The sequence below is a fragment of the Colletotrichum destructivum genome, chromosome 4 (assembly GCF_034447905.1).
Source record: "Colletotrichum destructivum chromosome 4, complete sequence".
Lineage (NCBI taxonomy): Eukaryota > Fungi > Ascomycota > Sordariomycetes > Glomerellales > Glomerellaceae > Colletotrichum > Colletotrichum destructivum.
In genome coordinates, this window is record NC_085899.1 from 1,660,734 (window position 1) to 1,677,289 (window position 16,556).

The 16,556-nt window shown below is 56.0% G+C and overlaps 4 protein-coding genes across 4 annotated transcripts; 1 reads left to right on the forward strand and 3 right to left on the reverse strand.

Annotated features, from left to right (window-relative positions):
* Positions 1-440: 440 nt before the first annotated feature.
* CDEST_06420 (Putative NADP-dependent oxidoreductase domain-containing protein) lies at positions 441-1,743 on the forward strand. The gene has a single exon (XM_062922579.1). It carries the CDS (start codon positions 826-828, stop codon positions 1,738-1,740), a length of 915 nt encoding a protein of 304 aa, XP_062778630.1. The 5' UTR covers positions 441-825; the 3' UTR covers positions 1,741-1,743.
* A 74-nt stretch (positions 1,744-1,817) lies between these two features.
* Positions 1,818-5,617, reverse strand: CDEST_06421 (uncharacterized protein). The gene is made up of 5 exons (XM_062922580.1): positions 4,645-5,617; positions 3,485-4,565; positions 3,240-3,421; positions 2,339-3,183; positions 1,818-2,273 (listed from the first exon to the last, which is right to left on the reverse strand). Exons 1-5 carry the CDS (start codon positions 4,747-4,749, stop codon positions 2,186-2,188), a joined length of 2,301 nt encoding a protein of 766 aa, XP_062778631.1. The 5' UTR covers positions 4,750-5,617; the 3' UTR covers positions 1,818-2,185.
* Positions 5,618-9,780: 4,163 nt separating this feature from the next.
* On the reverse strand, positions 9,781-12,840 carry CDEST_06422 (Putative SPX domain, VTC domain, VTC domain superfamily protein). The gene is made up of 2 exons (XM_062922581.1): positions 10,100-12,840; positions 9,781-10,041 (listed from the first exon to the last, which is right to left on the reverse strand). Exons 1-2 carry the CDS (start codon positions 12,332-12,334, stop codon positions 9,952-9,954), a joined length of 2,325 nt encoding a protein of 774 aa, XP_062778632.1. The 5' UTR covers positions 12,335-12,840; the 3' UTR covers positions 9,781-9,951.
* Positions 12,841-13,352: 512 nt separating this feature from the next.
* Positions 13,353-16,057, reverse strand: CDEST_06423 (Putative FGGY carbohydrate kinase, pentulose kinase, carbohydrate kinase, FGGY). The gene is made up of 5 exons (XM_062922582.1): positions 15,490-16,057; positions 15,355-15,388; positions 15,149-15,274; positions 14,490-15,062; positions 13,353-14,415 (listed from the first exon to the last, which is right to left on the reverse strand). Exons 1-5 carry the CDS (start codon positions 15,492-15,494, stop codon positions 13,357-13,359), a joined length of 1,797 nt encoding a protein of 598 aa, XP_062778633.1. The 5' UTR covers positions 15,495-16,057; the 3' UTR covers positions 13,353-13,356.
* Between the last annotated feature and the right edge of the window lie 499 nt (positions 16,058-16,556).

The window sequence follows — 16,556 nt, forward strand, 5'->3', positions numbered from 1 at the left end:
AGGTACATGTCAAGCTACCTACCAGTAGCACAGGTAAGACAGGGATTGCCCCACGAAAAACCCCCCTGGTTACAGCAGGATATGTGACGATTCAACGCGATCCCGCCGCCCAGCTCCCACACGCGGGTAAATTGAGCGTGCTCGGCTGGAACACTGCGGCAAAACCCCGACACTCCGCGACAACTTGTCGGCCCGGGAGCCTGACGATGGAGAGCGACTATGGAGCTCCACTCTCTGGGTGTCTTTAGTCGACTCTTCTACTTTCCCTTTTGGGCTGATTTGGAGAATGTTGAGCGAGGTTCCTTTTAGGTACCTTGGGCACTAGGCAATGAGGGGTCGTCGTGGGAGGTCGGTCCGCACCCCGCGGCGGGGTTCCATGCCGGCGATAAGACGTCATCGATGGAAGCTATCAATGTAGGTAGGTACCTACCTATCAACATACCTACCTGCCTGCCGAAATCGACTCGAATAAATTAACGATCAGACAACTTACTAATAGATGAGTCGGGTGGTTGTCGGCTACAATGCATTCAAAAAAAAAAAGAGAAGCTGTCAAGGCTCGAGGTCCGCTTTGGCTACGTATCTCGACTGAGGCTTGTAAAACGGTCTAGATTAGGTAGTAATGCGAGCTGACTGGCACGGCTTCGTATCTACCTAGGCTTCATACTCGTCCTGTGAGAAACCCCGCCTCATCTCCCTTCGCTTCCTCCACCGTGTCATACCTGCCGATGTCAAACCATTCACCTCCAATGATTGTGTCATACAGCGCCCACAACCGAACTCGGACACTTTGACAGAAAGAGAAGAAGCCACACTCAGGCCAATATGACCAACACAGTCGCCCCCATCCCCCGCCTGATCTACGGCACAGCCTGGAAAAAATCCCAGACGGCGCCCCTCGTCGCCTCCGCCCTGTCCGCCGGCTTCCGTGCCCTCGACACCGCCGCCTCCCACCATTACTCCGAAGAGGGTGTCGGCGCCGGCCTCCGCGCCTGGCTCGCCCGCAATCCGGCCCATGGCGTTCCCCGCTCGGGGCTTTACATCCAGACAAAGTTCTCCCCTTCGCCCTCGACGCTTCCAATCCCGGACCAGGTTCACCGCTGCGTCGCCGCGTCCTTCAAGAACCTCGCCGTGCCCGGGGACCAGTTCGCCACGGAGGACACCGACGCTGCTGCTGCCGCCGACGACGATGACGGCAATTTCTACCTCGATTGCGTCCTCCTCCACGCCCCCTACCCCTCATACGCCGACACCCTCCTCGCCTGGCGCGCCCTGGAATCCTACGTCCCCTCGCGCATCCGCACCCTCGGCATCTCCAACGTCGACCTCGACGAGCTGCGCGCCCTCTGCGCCGACGCCGCTGTCAAGCCCGTCGTCGTCCAGAACCGCCTGAACCCCAAGGAGGCCTACAACACCCCCGTCCGCGTCTTCTGCCGCGACGCCGGCATCAACTTTCAGTCCTTCTGGACCCTGACGGCAAACCCGCAGCTCGTCAAAGGCCACGTCGTCGCCAGGGTCGCCGCCGGCGCCGGCGTCAGCAACGAGGTTGCCATGTACGGGCTCGTGCTGGGACTGAGGGGGGTCAGTGTGTTGAATGGGACGACGAACGAGGCGCGCATGAAGGAGGATCTCGAAGGCGTGGAAAAGGTGGCCGCCTGGTCCGAAGGCGACGGGGCAGAGGTTTGGAAGGAGAGCTTGGCGGCCTTCAAGTCAGTCCTCGGCGATCCGGAGGGAGTCTAGGCTGGGCAAAAACACGAATGAGGTCATGAGGTGTAAGAAATACCCGGTAATAGTCTATTCAGACGGAGAAGACGTCGTCCCCTCCGTAAATCCGCAACGCAACGCCCTAGAGATGCACTCTGTTCCTGTCCTGGGTATTCCATGCTCCTTTCGCAATTCTCTCCCCTGAGCCTTCGAATCGGCCTTTCTGCAAAGACACCATCCCTCTTGATGCATTTCTCTGCCATTCCCATGGCCCAGGAAGTGTACCTGGGACAAACAATACGCGCTGTGGTATCTTTTACATCTCAACAAAGCAAAGAGAAAAACGAGCTGAAATGACCATGTCCTTCTCCTGGAACCTCCTGTTCCTTGATCCCGACGATTCATCATCATAAAGAGAACCGAGAGAGGTGGAGAGAGGGGAAAAGAAAAGAGATATTCATGCAATGTCATGAGTCGTCGGCTAGTCGTCTGTGTTGTATCCTTGATCATCCACCAGAATCACAACTGTCAGTGTTGCCGCGTACGCCTCGCGGATAGCGCATGCCATGCTGTGCGACGTCGTCAGCCGAGTCCTTTCCCGTCCGTAGACGCATCTGTTTCAAATGAGACTCACCATGTATTTCGAATGTCTGCGACCACGGCACTCAGACCCCAGTGTGAACACCAAGCGCGAGTCAGGACCTCATTGTCTCTGACTCCAAACGCCTCCACCACCAACACCTGCTCCTCGTCGATCTGCTCCTGACTGTTTGCGGTGTGCGGCCCTGCATTGGAGCTCGTCCTCGAGCTCCGCGCGCTCGGAAACTGCCCATAGAGCCCGCCCCAGTCTTTGACATTCATGATCTCGTCTGCCTTGATAGTCTGGAAGACATAATCGAAGAAGAGAGGGTGCGGTCCTCCTGAACACGGCCATGCTGAGATGAACGAAACATCGTACGTCAGGCGCATGGGCCAGGAAACACCGTCGACGGCGAACTGGACCGTGGCATCATACACTTTTGGCATTGGGGGCGGCTCCTGGAATCGGTCGGGGACGGTCTTGAAGCTGAGCAGCTCGATGCGTACAGTATCAACAATGTCGTCTGCGTCGGGGGCCACAAGCTTGTACTCCTTGACGGGGAAAACCTCTGCCGGGGGTCCAAGGGGGTCAGACCGCTCGCTCATCGACTGGACATCTTCGGGCGTCATGCGCTGGCGAGGACGGCGGGACCGGATGCGCGCGATCTGGGATCGACCGAGGTCGGCTGTCGGACGGGCTGGCCCGACCCATCCTGCCAAAGATCGACAGGTTGGTGCGAGGACCTTTCCAACAATGGAGGCGGCGGTCCAGTAGGTGTAACTGTTCCTATACTGAAACCCACAATGAGGATGGAGGTGCGTCATCATGGCAAGCGAGTCCGTAGCCTTGTCAGGGTCAATGTCGATAAGGGTATTCATGATGAGGAATGGGAACGTGGACTTGTCTGCTGTTAGCCAAGGTCAGAAAGACTTGATCGATGCCAGATATCACTTACACCTGGGAGTACAAGGCCGCTGAAGAATGCCAAGGCGTCAGAGCTGATTATGTCGAGAGTCGCCTCCATATCCCTCTGTTTCATCTTGTCAAGAGTTTGACCCAGGTTCGGCCATTTCATCATCTGGGCAAAGCGCCGCAGCATCTTGATCTGCCGCTTCTTGAGTCTGAAACGCAAGTTGACTGTGGTATGTCAGTACTGGTCATCCTGTCAGAGGGGGGAGGGGAAGGGGCTTGATCGCTTACTTTGCTCCACCGTCTTCCCGTAGCCCTCGACTCTAACATGCTCCCGCCAACGCCTCGCTAGTGCAAGATCCCACTGGATAGTGGGCGGCAGCTGAGGCAGTAATTTCTCCTTGGCCCATTCGCCATGCAGTCGCGAGTTGATGCGGAGGTCCAACTCCATGCTGAGCACCAGTTGGTGGCAGAACTTGATGTACTGCTGTTGGCTAGCATGTCCCGGGTCGAAGATGAAGCGAGTGACGACTTGGTTCTTGGGGTTTGTAAAGTCGATCCAGTCCGGTCGGGACAACACCATGATCAGATCGGTAATCTGCCTATCGAGTCCTTTGTGCGGGTTCATCAACTTGTCGGGGTCGCGGAGAAAGCGGCGATATAAGCTTTTGTACATCCATTCCTCGTCGTCATCCTCCAGGCCGGACTCCAACTCTTTGAGGCGCTCGAAAATACGGGCCAGATCGACCTCTCGAGCCGTTACGCCAGAATCCCTTAGGGCGATCGTAGGGGGCATGATGCTGGATAGCGAAGCCCACTGATTCAACGTGATAGTGCCCGGCTGCTGTCCGTAGAAGAAGGCAAAGCTGGGCTGTTCGAGCGTCTCCCATGGGTAGACGGCCACACCGCTACCCTGGATACGAAGGGTCATGAGCTGGGTCATGGAGTCGTGCAGGTTGACGACGTCCGAGTCCTCGGATTGGTTTCCCGCGGAGGTGGTGTACAGCGCATAGTAGTGATCGGAGGCGTGCGGGACGGGGCGCTTGTGGCCCTTGTGAGCCGGGACACCCCGCGAGACGAGTTCCATGGCAAGGCCGAGGGTAAGCTCCTCTTGGCTTGACATTCCGGACGGCGGCCATTCGGTCAGCGGCCCGTGTTCGAAGATGACACCATTGGGATGCGCGCGGCCTTTTCCTTTGGCTCGGGCGGGATCTGGCCTCCTAGGCCGCCGGCGGGAGCGATGGTAGCCCGGGTGATCAGGGTGACCATTTGGCGACTCGACTGTTCTCGAGGCCTTGGGCATATCGGTGAGTGAGCGGCGCCTGCGAGGGAGGACATCTCCATCACTGGCTCTGCGCGATTCCGGGGTATCCTGTAGATAAAAATCAGCACCAGGTCGGTGAGATGCAGCGTGCGTGTCTATGAAAACGCAAAGTTTTGGGGAGCCGAACCAGTCTCCCTTTCTTCGCGAGGCTCCGGTTCCGGAAAATACTGCCCCAGAAGCTCTTCTTCTCACTTCGGCCCTCTCGGTCTCCCTCATCCTTGACGTCGGCCATGTCTCATTAGTAAATTATAAATGAGAGTCCTCGGGAGCGTGCCTGGCGCTCGAGGTCGATGTTTCGATGCGATGCGGAAAACAAACAAACGATTGTTTGCTAGGTTGAGTAAAGCCCGGGTGAGAACGGGCGCAAGTGAGGTTCGTCAGTCGTGGTGGCTGCGCACCATGCGCGTCACGAGGAATGCGCCTGTCGCAGGTAGACTAAGGCGTCCAGCATCGGCTCGAGTGTCGTTCAGCAACCAAGGTGTCGGCGGCTGTCGTTTTTCTCTTCTTTTCTTATTCTTCTCTCACAATCACAGTGGCGATTGACGCATCGCCTTATACGAAAGGAAACCCGCCGGATGAGGGCGCTGCTGTTGTCCGCTTGGTTGTCGTTGAAGGTCTGGGAAAGCAAATAGATGTCTGTGTGGTGAATGTCTGTGTGCGATGATCCGAAAGAGATCAAGAGTGCATCTCAAGTTGGGGTTGTCGGCAAGGGAGGTACTTGGTGGTAGGTAGGCGCAATGCGAAGCAAGTGTAGCTGTACCCGTCCCAGTTGGTTGTTCACGGTCGTCAACGCAGCGGTCCGCCCGCACTCCAGCAACGATGGGAAAAGTCAAATTATGGAAGTAAAAACGGCGTGTCCAGTTGTGACACGCACTCAAAGTCGACGTGGTGGTTCACGTGTCGCAGAAAGTATGAGATGACGGAGTGAGTCCGGGCGGCGGCGGCGGCGGCGGCGGCAGCGGGTCGCTTGGGGTTTTTGGGTTTGGGCGGGTGAGAGTGAGAGTGAGAGTGAACCTGAGAGTGAGCCTGAGAGGTGAGTGGGCGTGAAAGCGAGTGGGCACCGAGAGGAAGAGACTGGACGGGAAGGCGCGTTGACTGAGGTGAGAGGTGAGAGAAAGAGAGACAGGCCAGTGAGAGTGAGAGGTGAGGATGAAGCAGCAAGCAACAAGCATCAAACAGCACAACAGTGGGAAGCGGATGGACGACTGCATGGGTACACTGCAGCTTCCGTGTCCTTTTGCAGCTGGCAGGCCCTTTTCTTCTCTTATTCTCCTGTCACTTCTATGTAACGCAGGGCTGCAGTTGCTCCAGTTGCTGCGGAACGTCTCGACAATCCTCATCTCCCACATTAGTCGCCGGTTCCTTGCTTCAGGCAGGTCATCCCATGCATTCTATCCCACCGCCTGAATACCTACTTAGAAGAAGGGCTCCTCGGTTGGAGTACGAGGTGGCCCAGCGACGCTATCTTGCTTACCTAGTGAGTATCACTTGGCCCTGTGTTGGTGGTGTCCGTGTGTGTGGCGGTGGGGGGGTTGCTTGCTCAGCATGTAAGCGGCAGTGAGTGGGTTCAACTTTGGCCGCCTTTCAAGGCCTGGGCGCACGTACAGGTAGGTATTGTAGAATATGAATAAGAGGAACAAACCTGTCCTCGTTCACTAGGGTCCTGTACAAAATAGCATGCCATGTCTCCAGTGGCATCAAGATCAGGTGGCTGGCTGTGAGGGGGAAAAGTCAACTGCGCAACTGCAGACGAGGCTCGTCGTGATAGGCCAAGCCGCCGCAACGGCCGAGTGCACAACAGCGAATGGGCCTGCATGCGCGGTGTCGATGAAGGGAACAACCCAGTCTCGGTCGCCGGCCATGCGAGAAATGCAAACCTGCCACGTCGTGTGTCATCCCGCTCCCTCCACGCACGCTGACTCGCCTAGCACCAACTCCGGCCAGGGCCATTTGTCTGCCCAAGCTTCCTCGTCCCTCGTCTGCCTCACTCTTCTTCGCTGCTTCTTATACGCCGCCTCTATAGCAGCACTCTCAGACCGAAGGAACCCTAACCCTGGCAAAGTCCAGCATGACCGCCAATAACAAACCACCTGTCCCTCCCTCGTCCCCGTGGACAGCAACGGCGAACCCATTCATTACCGCCCTCGACCATGCGTGTCAACAACCCGAATCCACCGTCCGATGGCCACGCAACGAGTCCGACGCCCGTTCGATGATTCTTTGATCGAGATCGGACCCTCGAGATGCCTGTTGCCCAGCGATCCAATCCCAATCAATCTGCTACATTTGCTTTCGGAACTGGTTCCTGCCTGTGTCTGGAGCCTCAAACGACACTGAGAATTCCCAATGGCTGATTCGACAGCACCCGTAGGGCGCGGTCGAAACCTTCGCTTAGAGTCTTAGTAGAGTCTTTCTTCATCAGTCGTGGTTCTCCGACTCTGGGTCTAATAGACCCGTCTGCCCGCCACCAGTCGACGATGGTGGCACGTACAGGAACCAATATCCGGCACTTCCATCGCCCGGCCCGTCCGCCTCACGGGTGCGGCATGCCGCGGCCCATTTCATGAACTCGCTGCTGCACGTCATCGACAGCACATCTTTCGGTGCTAGTTTTCCCGACTAATCCACGCGTCGATTGTCTTTCGCCCTTTTCAACCTAACGTGGTCCAACTGTTCCGCCATGTCACTCCCCCCGCCATGGTCTGACATGTTCATAGATCTAAGGGATCTTCCTGGTGTAACTCTGGATCTGGTGTTTCGACCTGTCACCCAAGTGGTGTGACGCCCGGGTCCAGGGCTAAAAGCGTCCCGGAAATTGCTCCTCTCAATCCATATCAAAGACCTTGTACACACCTCGACATGTCCATCCACATAAAGGTCATCACGGCGCCCGGGGCTCTCTACCGCCGTGGGAGACTTCTCGCATGTTCTGGTCATGTTCCCCAAATACAGTAAGTCTTCGGGACTCCGATCTCCGACCATAGAGAAGGGGAACCAACGCGATTAGCTGGGTTTGCGTTTGATGATACGGCTCACACCAAAAGTCTACCAACAGAACGAACAGTCGGGGGACGGCGGCAGCTGCCTTCCCCGAGGCAGCATATTGGTCAGACATCAGCTCAACCTTCCATTCCTGGACGAAACTTCAGGGTCTAAGAGTCTGCCCGGAGCTTAATTTAACTTTGCACATAGCCCTCTGCAGTGCCCGAAGTAGAGCTCGTCGTGATTGCGACATTCGCATGTGTTCCAAGCCTGTTCTTGGAACTCACAAATTCATTCCCTTGCCGACGATAGTCTATTCCTTCTGTGAGTTTCGGAGTTCGCCCGGAGTGTGGTCCGCTCCGGGCCCGCCAGGGTGACCACCTGGCCGCCAACTTCATGCACTGGGAACATGCACACTATAGCATATGACAGGCAGTTAATATCAACTACAGGCGCTCGAGCAATTTGTGACACCCAGCAAATGTGGGCGAGCGATACCATCGATGCTTCAGGTGAGTTGTTAATTTTGCCCTCCACGGATACGAGATGCCGGCTGGGCCTCGTGTGGCGACCACGCCGGCAGGCTCGCCCGCTAACGCGACGAGAGTTTGAGTGCTTCGAGAAGCATGCGGGGTTATTTCGAGTTCTGTAATGGCTTTGAGCCTGCAAGCGTGAATTTAGACGTTCCCTCCGCTTGCTGATCGGCATAGATGACTCGTGCCCCGGTTGCCCTTTTGTCTTCCGTGGATGATGGTGGTGATGAGTCTATCAGCGAACCACGACCACACTTCGAAGAGAATCGCACGAGAAGTCGACGGCACTACTCATACCTCCATAAACTGTTGCCGTGCGATGTCGAAAGGAATGCCGCAGTTTCCTGATAGTTGTCAGTATCCCCCAGGCCGGGGCGGCCGCCTCCTTGCCACGTTGATATACCAATGTCGTCGATGCTGGACTATTTGGTAGTAGGCCGCTGTAGTCAATTACATGAGCCCGCAAAACGTCCAGGGTTCCAGAAGTTTCGAAGAAAATCGTGATGAGAATTTGAATGAGGAACACGAGGAAGTGCACATTGGCCGCATCGACGAGACAGCCCGACCAAGAGAGGAGTGAAACCCCATGGCAGCACGCGTGGCCTGTGATTGTTCTCTATCAGCTTCTCAGTGCCAGCAAGGTGTATATTCAGACCCTCGGGATCCCTTATCGGTGAATATTCTCTTAGGTACATATGTTGCCATCATGCCAAGACTGCGATATGTCAAGAACTCTATTATTACATGTTGAGGACCCTCAACATCTATCTGAAAGGAAACTATAGACTGTGAGTCGAGGAACCCACTCACTTCTACCCTGGAAAAAGGGTGTTCAAGATGTGTTTAACGTCCTGTGTGGCCTTATGCCATGGGCAGCTTTCGCAACTCAGAGGAAGGAGCAAGATGTGACTCGGAAATGGTGCAGTTTTTCGTCTCCGAGCAAGTGTTTTTCACCTATGTGATATGTGTTCGCCTGAGGTGTTTAGTTTGGGGGTATGACATATCTGGGAGAACCTCTGTCATAGATTCATCATCTTCTAGATAATGCCCATGACGCAAACGGTTTTATTTAATGAAATATGTAGACGGCCTCTGTCTGGGCCGTGGGATGAGTCCTTTCACATCTGCCTACCTCAGATACACCACAACACTTCTCGACTGTTTTTGACCATCCTACGGCGTGATAGACGAGCTACCGAGACCGTTCCTGCAAACCCCCAAAATCCCTGCCTCTTGTAGAACCTTCTTCCATCTAGGATACCAATAGAGCCAACAATTGCCCCACTACACATCTCCCCTGGAGCGTGGCCTTGAAAGGAATTCAAGGCATTGCTCTATAAGCAAGGCGCCGGACCAAGCCTGCCATCTGACCTTGGCAACCGAGTTGTTCTTCGAGGCCATAAAACACCAGGGCCTACTTCCACTGCATCAACAGTGCTTTACGACGTTCGCCTTTGAATTGACGCCGCTCCGGGGCCAATCACTGCTAGGGAAAACTGAACTACTGACGCTACTCAAGATTCCCTATACTTTATATTCATTTCCATCCTGGAGGAGGCCCTGGGGTATTGGTGTCTTGGTTGACTTGAGAAGACCTGGGGAAACGACGTATCGAAGAAAATTGCCTCGGCGGCGCATCCGCGATAACCACTCCCACTCTTTAACACAGACATACCACAGGTTGATTCCACATCCCATTTGCTTTTGATGTCACTGCCCGCTCTCACGCTATGAATACCATTTCCTACACGGAAAAGGTTCTTTACTATGACGAGGTATTACAATAAATACCAAAAGAGCAAAAGCACCGGACCGACTGCGATACACCAGAGCAAGGCCAAGTACAACAGTACAGCTGCGCAAAGAGAGACATCTTACTAACGGTCGCTTCAGCTTCCCACAATCGATCATGCCGGGTGTTAGATGAGTTCCTGACGGATCGGCTCACCGGTGACGTTGCCACCACTAGGCATCTGCTTGGCCACCATCTTCTCGACAGCAGCGCGGTACTGTGACGCGAAGTCAGCACTAAACTCAGTAATAAATGAGACTGGAACGCGAACTTACAGCAAACGCAAAGTTCAATACCAGCGCAACCATCAATGCGATGCTGATAATCAGCGGACCGATGAGATTGTCGAAATCCTTGCCACTGCGGCTCATAATCATCTTCCTCCGCAGGCGCATCATGCCATAGCCCCACACGCCCGCAAACACAGCGATGACAATGTACACGATACCCATGACCTCGGCCAAGAAGTTCTCTCCAGCAGCCGTGTACAGCGAGACGGCGAGCGCACCCAGCAGGATGCAGATGTGCTGCCACTTGAGGAACGTGCGCTCGTTGGCCAGCCATACCTTTGGCTCGATCTTGAGCTCGCCCGAGTTCTTGATCCACTCCGTCGGCTCGACAACGCCCTCGGGCAGCTGCTGCTGGTTCCTCTGCGCCCGCCTGGCCTTGGAGTACTTGGACAGGGAGAAACCGGGGAGAACGGACGAAAGCGTGCCGTAGCTCCTCTGCAGCTGACCGGACGGGCCATCGTCGGTCTGCTGGGTCGACGGCTGCCGGGCTTCGTTGGCGGGTCTCGACCGGGAGCTGGACTCGGCGGCCATCCTGTCTGCGAGGTACGACTTGCCGGCAGGCGAGCTCTTGGAAACCTTGTACGAGCTAGCCTTATTGCCCAAGAAGCTGCCCACAGCCTGCTCGTCCTCGGCCCTCTGGGCCTTGCGCTGCTCCTCTGCCTCGAACGCCTTTTGTGGGTCCTTGCGGATGTCCGCCTCCAGGTCGCTCAGCCAGAAGGGCAGGCTGTTGACGTAGTCCTCAAAGAGCGAGGCGACACCGTGGACGAACTTGGAGAAGCGAGGAGCCGGATGCACCAGATGAGATCCCATTAGGTCCGAAACCCACGCGGGGCGCTTGCGGTTAGGGTCCTCCTTCAGCTTGATTTCGAGAATGGCGTAGGGAAAGCGGGAGACCTCGCTCTGATTGATGTCCTTGAAGGGGTAAGACAGGTTTCGGCTGTCAATGTCGAGACGGTGCCACTCGGCCGGGTCGCGGCACGGCCTATCCCTGTCCAACGTGTCCTCGCGGATGAAGGCGACCTCGGTGTCGATGGAAATACGCACGCGATCGTCCGCGGGCTTCTGGAAAGCCGTGCGAACGTAGTTGGCGCGCAGAACAGGCTGCAACTTGTTCTCATGAACGAAGTCCTGGATAGACTTGACCGTGTTCTTGAAGTTCTCAATCTCCTCGACCTGCTGGCCTTGGCGCTCCATCTTCTGCACCGCCTTCTCCATCTTGTAGGTGCCATCGATGAAGGGCTTGACGTATTTGTCCTTGATGGTGAACTTGCGCTCCTCGCTCGAGCCGTGCTCGCCGACAATCTTTTGTTCGAGGGACAGCTCGGGCTTAGAGCTCAGCTGGCCGTACCACCGCACGCGCAGCGAAGAGGCCTCTGACTTGCGCTCCACCTTCTTCCCGTACAGGTCGAATTTAGGGCTGTCGAAGTAGAGCGAGGTGATGGTTGGGTCGTTGCTTCCGTCCAGCTCCTTGGCCGACTGTTCGCTATAGATAAGGGCCGGGAGGCGTCTCATAATGTACGTCTTCACCTCCAACAGGTTGTCCGGGTGGACCCAGAACTTGTGGGCCGTGTACCGCTCGCCGTGACGGGTCTCGCCCTGACTCTCCAAATCCAGCGGCTGCTGGTCGGCAGCGCCCTCATCCAGCTGCTGGCGAATGGCGTAGTACATGATGGACAGCTTGTTGAGCAGAGGCGAATACCCCTGCTCCGAGTTGAAGGGCCGCTGCGACAGGCTCAGCTGCATCATGGGCCGGACCTTGTACCTGTCGCCTCTCTTGCGGTCATGCTTTTTAACGATCTTAAGGAAGCCCGTGTAGTTGATATTGCTGTATTTCTTCAGCTCCGAGATCTCGGTCGTGATCTTGTCGAGCTCCGCCTCAATATCCTTGAGCTTCTGGGCCGTCGCGGCGTCGGGCTTCTTGGGCTGGGCGTTCCCCGCGTCGTCCTCCTCGCTGGGCGGTGCCAGTTCCTTAAGATTGTCAAAGGCGGCGTCGACACGGCCTTTCAGCGCCTCGAAGGTCTCCTCCTGGAACTGGGCAACCTTTTCGAGCTCTGTGTTGAAGATCTCGTCGCAGAAACGGTTCTCGTCGTCCTCGGTCCAAGCGACGTCGTCGTCATCGTACTTATCCTCCCGCAGCAGAGACTTCAGCTTCGCGTAGTCAATGTACTTGTCCTTCCATGGCGCGTAGACGACCTGCCGCAGCGTCTTTCCGAAACGCATGGCGGCGACGGTGGTGGGCGGTCGATGGGATCGGGGAGTCGCAGACAGAAGTCAAGGTCTATCGGGTGGGTTGTTTTCTTTAAAGTTGTGCTTATCGAGGGAGAGTAGTGCGGCGACAGGTCTAGAGGGTTGAAATATTCGATTGAATAGGAGCGGGGGCGTGGGTGTCGTTACAATAGTGGGAAAACCAAGCTTCGGTTGCGACGAAGTGATGTCGGCAAAGGTGGTAAGGTAGGTAGGTAGTCAAGTCCAGTCTCCGCCTCGCGATTGACAGAAACAAAGCTCGGACGCAAGCTCGTCCTTCCTCGATTTACTGAGGTGCTGCACGCTTTCTCCTTTTAGGAATCCTCCCTCAGCAAGTTAAATTCAATGGGGGGAAGAGGAAAAAGAAGAAACGCCTTGGCGGACGAAACAACAGATCATAGGAGAGAGAGGCAACGACCGGTTGGTTTCCCGTGTGATTTTTTTCCTCATTCGTATCCGACGAGCGTGTGTTTGTTGCTCAGTGCTCTCTCTCGAGCGCGGCCCCACTAAGTCTTCCCGTTCCAGCACCATAACGTCCCACTGCCCCGTTGCGTAGCGTAGCATCAATTGCCCTATCAGCTGCTGTGACTGCACACACGTGCGTTCGCTACAGATGTAGCTTCACAGGGGCAGCGAGGCTCTGAATGGCTATGGAAGGGGAAACGAGAGGGAAAGGAATGGTTGGGGGCGAGCAAGTGCTATCTATCCCCTGTTCGACCTGACCTGGCCCTGCTCATTCACCGCAAACACGCATAGAACCGAGGCAGTCGTATCGACCATGTTAGTTGGGCCGACCTACGTGTCGATGAAAAGAAGGGGCATTTTGTTTGTGAAAGGATGACGATTAATATTATCCCTACCAACAAGGTAAACTCCTTCTACGAAACCTGCCCACCGTAACAACCATAATCCATACATACATACATGCCCGTAAAATGCCGTCAGTCGTCTAGTCCATCCCTTTCGATCATAAGCCCCCGCCCGGCCCGAAACCCGCTTCAGTTCTTAAGCCACTGGTCCACAGCGTCGTCAACCTGCTTCCTGTACTCCTGCTGCGTTTTGCACTGGTCCAGAAACACCTTGTACTTGGCGTCGAACAGAAATTTCTCGCCCTTGAGCGTGCCCGGCTTGACGAGCCTGCCGGGCTTACTCATGCGGTCCATGATGGACCACAGGTCCTCCGTCGACCCGTCCTCGTTCGCCGTCGCCGCCTTGGCGCCCAGCATGGCCGCACCGTGGACGACCGCCGCGTTGGTGTACCGCGGTACCAGCACCGGCATGTCGCAGATGGTGGCCATGAGGTCCATGAGCAGGGGGTTCTGGCACTGGCTGCCGGACATGAAGATGGTGTTGAGCTCGTGGCCCGCCGTGTTCATCGCCTCGACGATCTGCCGCGTCTGCATCGCGATGAACTCCATTGTGCCGTAGTACCACATCGCCAGATTGTCCGTCGTCTTGTCGCTGCTCAGCCCGACAACGGCGCCCTTCATGTTGGGGTCTGCCACGGGCGACCGGTTGCCCCACAGGTCGCCGTATAGGAAGAAGTGGCGGCCTAGGTATGAGATCGAGGGCGCGCCGCTTTTCTCCCGCATGTATTCCAGGTGCGCGTTGAGGAACTCGTAGATATTCTTCGACTCGGCCGTCGCAAGCGCGTTCGTCTCGACAAAGGCAGGGTGGATTTCGAGAATGTGTCGGAGGAGCTCGCCCGTGGCAGACTGGCCGCCCTCGGCCATCCAGAAATCGGGCAGCAGGACGTCGCGGTAGGGGCCCCAGACGCCAGGCACAAAGACGGCGTCCCTGGACATAGCCAAGTGGCACGTCGAGGTGCCGGCGACTGCTGCGAGTCTATGGAACGCCTGCGAGAGGTCGTTCTTGGGCTGGTCCGCCTCCAGGTGCCCCGGGGGTAGCTCGACCTTGGCCCCGACCGTGCCAATCCAGCCAGCGTAGGCGTCGATCACACCACCACCAACGGCGATGCCCTCGGGAAGCCCTAGATCGCTGGCAGCCTTCTTGCAGAGCACGCCGACAAGCTCCCCGGCGCTCTGGTATTTTCCGTTCTGGTTTCGGTCAGCCACTCGGTCCCATCCGCCGCGTAAGAGAAGAAGGGTGCTGCTCAATGAAATAGGCTCACCACCCCGTTGACGCCACCAAGACGCTTGAAGTCGTCCTTGACAAGGTCCTCGAGCCCAATGGTCGTCAGAAAGTCCTCCTGCCAGCCTTTGACGCTGCCGTCGACGCCGACCGGGACGTAGCCCTGCTTGCAGACGGTGCTACAGAAGCTCCGGGTCTCATTGCCGGTGGCCATGTGGGTGAGGGCGTCTGCGAGGTCGTAGAACTTGCAGCGGTCAAAAAGCTCCTTGGGCATGTTGTTCTTGAGCCAGAGGACCTTGGGAATCTCCATCTCGATGCTCATGGTACCGCCGACGTACTTGAGCAGGTTATGCTTAGTGGCGTTAATCTTTTCCGTCTCCTCGACCGGGCGGTGATCGAGCCAGAGGATGACGTTGCGGTCGTAACCGTCGGCGTTGTCAAAGTCGGGTCCCGTAACGGCGACGGGCTCGTCCGTGTCGTGACTGAAGACGGCAAGGGAACAGGTGGCGTCGAAGCCGATACCCTTGATCTTGTCCGGGTCGACTTTCGATTCGCTGAGGACCTGCTTCACGCAGAGGCAGATGCACGCCCAAATGTCCGAAGTCGATTGCTCCTGGTGAGGGTGTCAGGAACGCCCGACTATCCGAGTCCTGGAACAGTTGCGGAAAGAAGACGGAGGAAGTACCGGAGGGGTCTTACATAGTATCCGGTTTCGGGCTGCCACAACTTGATGGGCTCGCTGGCGAGACCCTTGATGTCGCCCGTCTCATCGATGATGCATGCTCTGGCCGATCCAGTGCCGACGTCAATGCCGACGTAGTGGTCCTGATCGATTTCATCGAGTCAATGGTCTGCGCGCCTCCATTTTTGAGTACGAAGCAAAGCGCCAATTGGGCCAAACTCACAAGAAGTTGAGGTGGTGCCGTGGATTGAGGAGGCCTAGGGAGGATTTATCAGTCAATTGACCTCTCTATGCTTCTTGCGACTTGGGAGCTTGACGGCACGGTCGCAAGTAGCTTCGTTTTGACAGCATTACTTACTCCATGATGGGCGATGTGCAACGAGGGGCTTCCACTTGAGAACAGAGCTTCCTTTTAACACACACAGTCAAGTGGAGATAGAGCAGTAAGTATGGTCTCGTGTAATTGAAAAGAGATTCTATAGAAAGGAGGCAAAAAGATGAAAATGTAGAGCTCTCGGGGTCGACGCAGGTTTGTTGATCAATAAAACCAAAAAAAAAAAAAAAAAGGACGGGAAGCACTCTGCTTTAAAAAGGGACCTCGACACGAACAGGAGCGCAGGCAGGAGACACACCAGAGATCTGGTCAACCAGCCCAGCAAAGCCTCGATTATCGGCACACGCCACACCCTTCACGCGCTTCCTCCTGTTTCTTTTTTCCCTTCTTGTGACGCGGAGCGGGACCTATGCCGAGCTGAGTGAGAGAGAGAGAGAGAGAGAGAGAAAGTGTGTGTGTGTGTGTGCACCGGTACCTCAGTGTATGGCGTCTGCCCGAGATCTGGACACCTCCATCGAGTGGGGCAAGACTGAGGGACAAGAGCTACCCTGCTTGGTGTTGACTGCACCGCATGTACATGATGCAAGAGGAGCTGTCCAACCCGTCGCGTGGATGGCAAAAAATAAATAAGGGGGAAACTGTCTGCCATCTAGTGCGTGCAGTTCCAAGCGCTATCCGGGCTGGGCACCTGGGCTCACCCTCGCAGCGGGGGCAACACAGACGGACGGGATGGAGGGCAGGGGAGGGGTAGATCCACATTGACATATCACCGGAGACGCCATGAGCATCAGTTGTTGTTAGTTGCATGTTTTCCTCTGCACTTGCAGCTGCAAACCTGCTTCCATGGTAGTACAAAGTAGATCTGTACGAATTTGGACACAATCGTCAATTGTGATTCCGTTCGTCCACTATGCCTATCATTCTGGCTTTCCAAGGTACCTGCCTACCTACATACATATCTCCCCTACTCACCACAGACAGACCCTACTTACCAGTCCGAGCTGTCTCGCGGGGCGGCTTCAGGAGTACCCGGCTACTACGTCCGATATCGCCGACATGACGGAGCGCAATTGTCGGCAGATGACCTAGAC

Bases quoted from the DNA above. Each gene is read 5' to 3' on its own strand.
- CDEST_06420 (XM_062922579.1), top strand. From the start codon at position 826: ATGACCAACACAGTCGCCCCCATCCCCCGCCTGATCTACGGCACAGCC.
- CDEST_06421 (XM_062922580.1), bottom strand. From the start codon at position 4,749: ATGGCCGACGTCAAGGATGAGGGAGACCGAGAGGGCCGAAGTGAGAAG. The intron at 3,422-3,484 runs GTAAGCGATCAA...GACATACCACAG, and splicing joins CGGGAAGACGGTGGAGCAAA to TCAACTTGCGTTTCAGACTC. The intron at 2,274-2,338 runs GTGAGTCTCATT...GACGTCGCACAG, and splicing joins GCAGACATTCGAAATACATG to CATGGCATGCGCTATCCGCG.
- CDEST_06422 (XM_062922581.1), bottom strand. From the start codon at position 12,334: ATGCGTTTCGGAAAGACGCTGCGGCAGGTCGTCTACGCGCCATGGAAG. The intron at 10,042-10,099 runs GTAAGTTCGCGT...TTCGCGTCACAG, and splicing joins TATTGAACTTTGCGTTTGCT to TACCGCGCTGCTGTCGAGAA.
- CDEST_06423 (XM_062922582.1), bottom strand. The intron at 15,275-15,354 runs GTGAGTTTGGCC...GAAATCGATCAG, and splicing joins CGGCACCACCTCAACTTCTT to GACCACTACGTCGGCATTGA. The intron at 15,063-15,148 runs GTAAGACCCCTC...CACCCTCACCAG, and splicing joins AGCCCGAAACCGGATACTAT to GAGCAATCGACTTCGGACAT.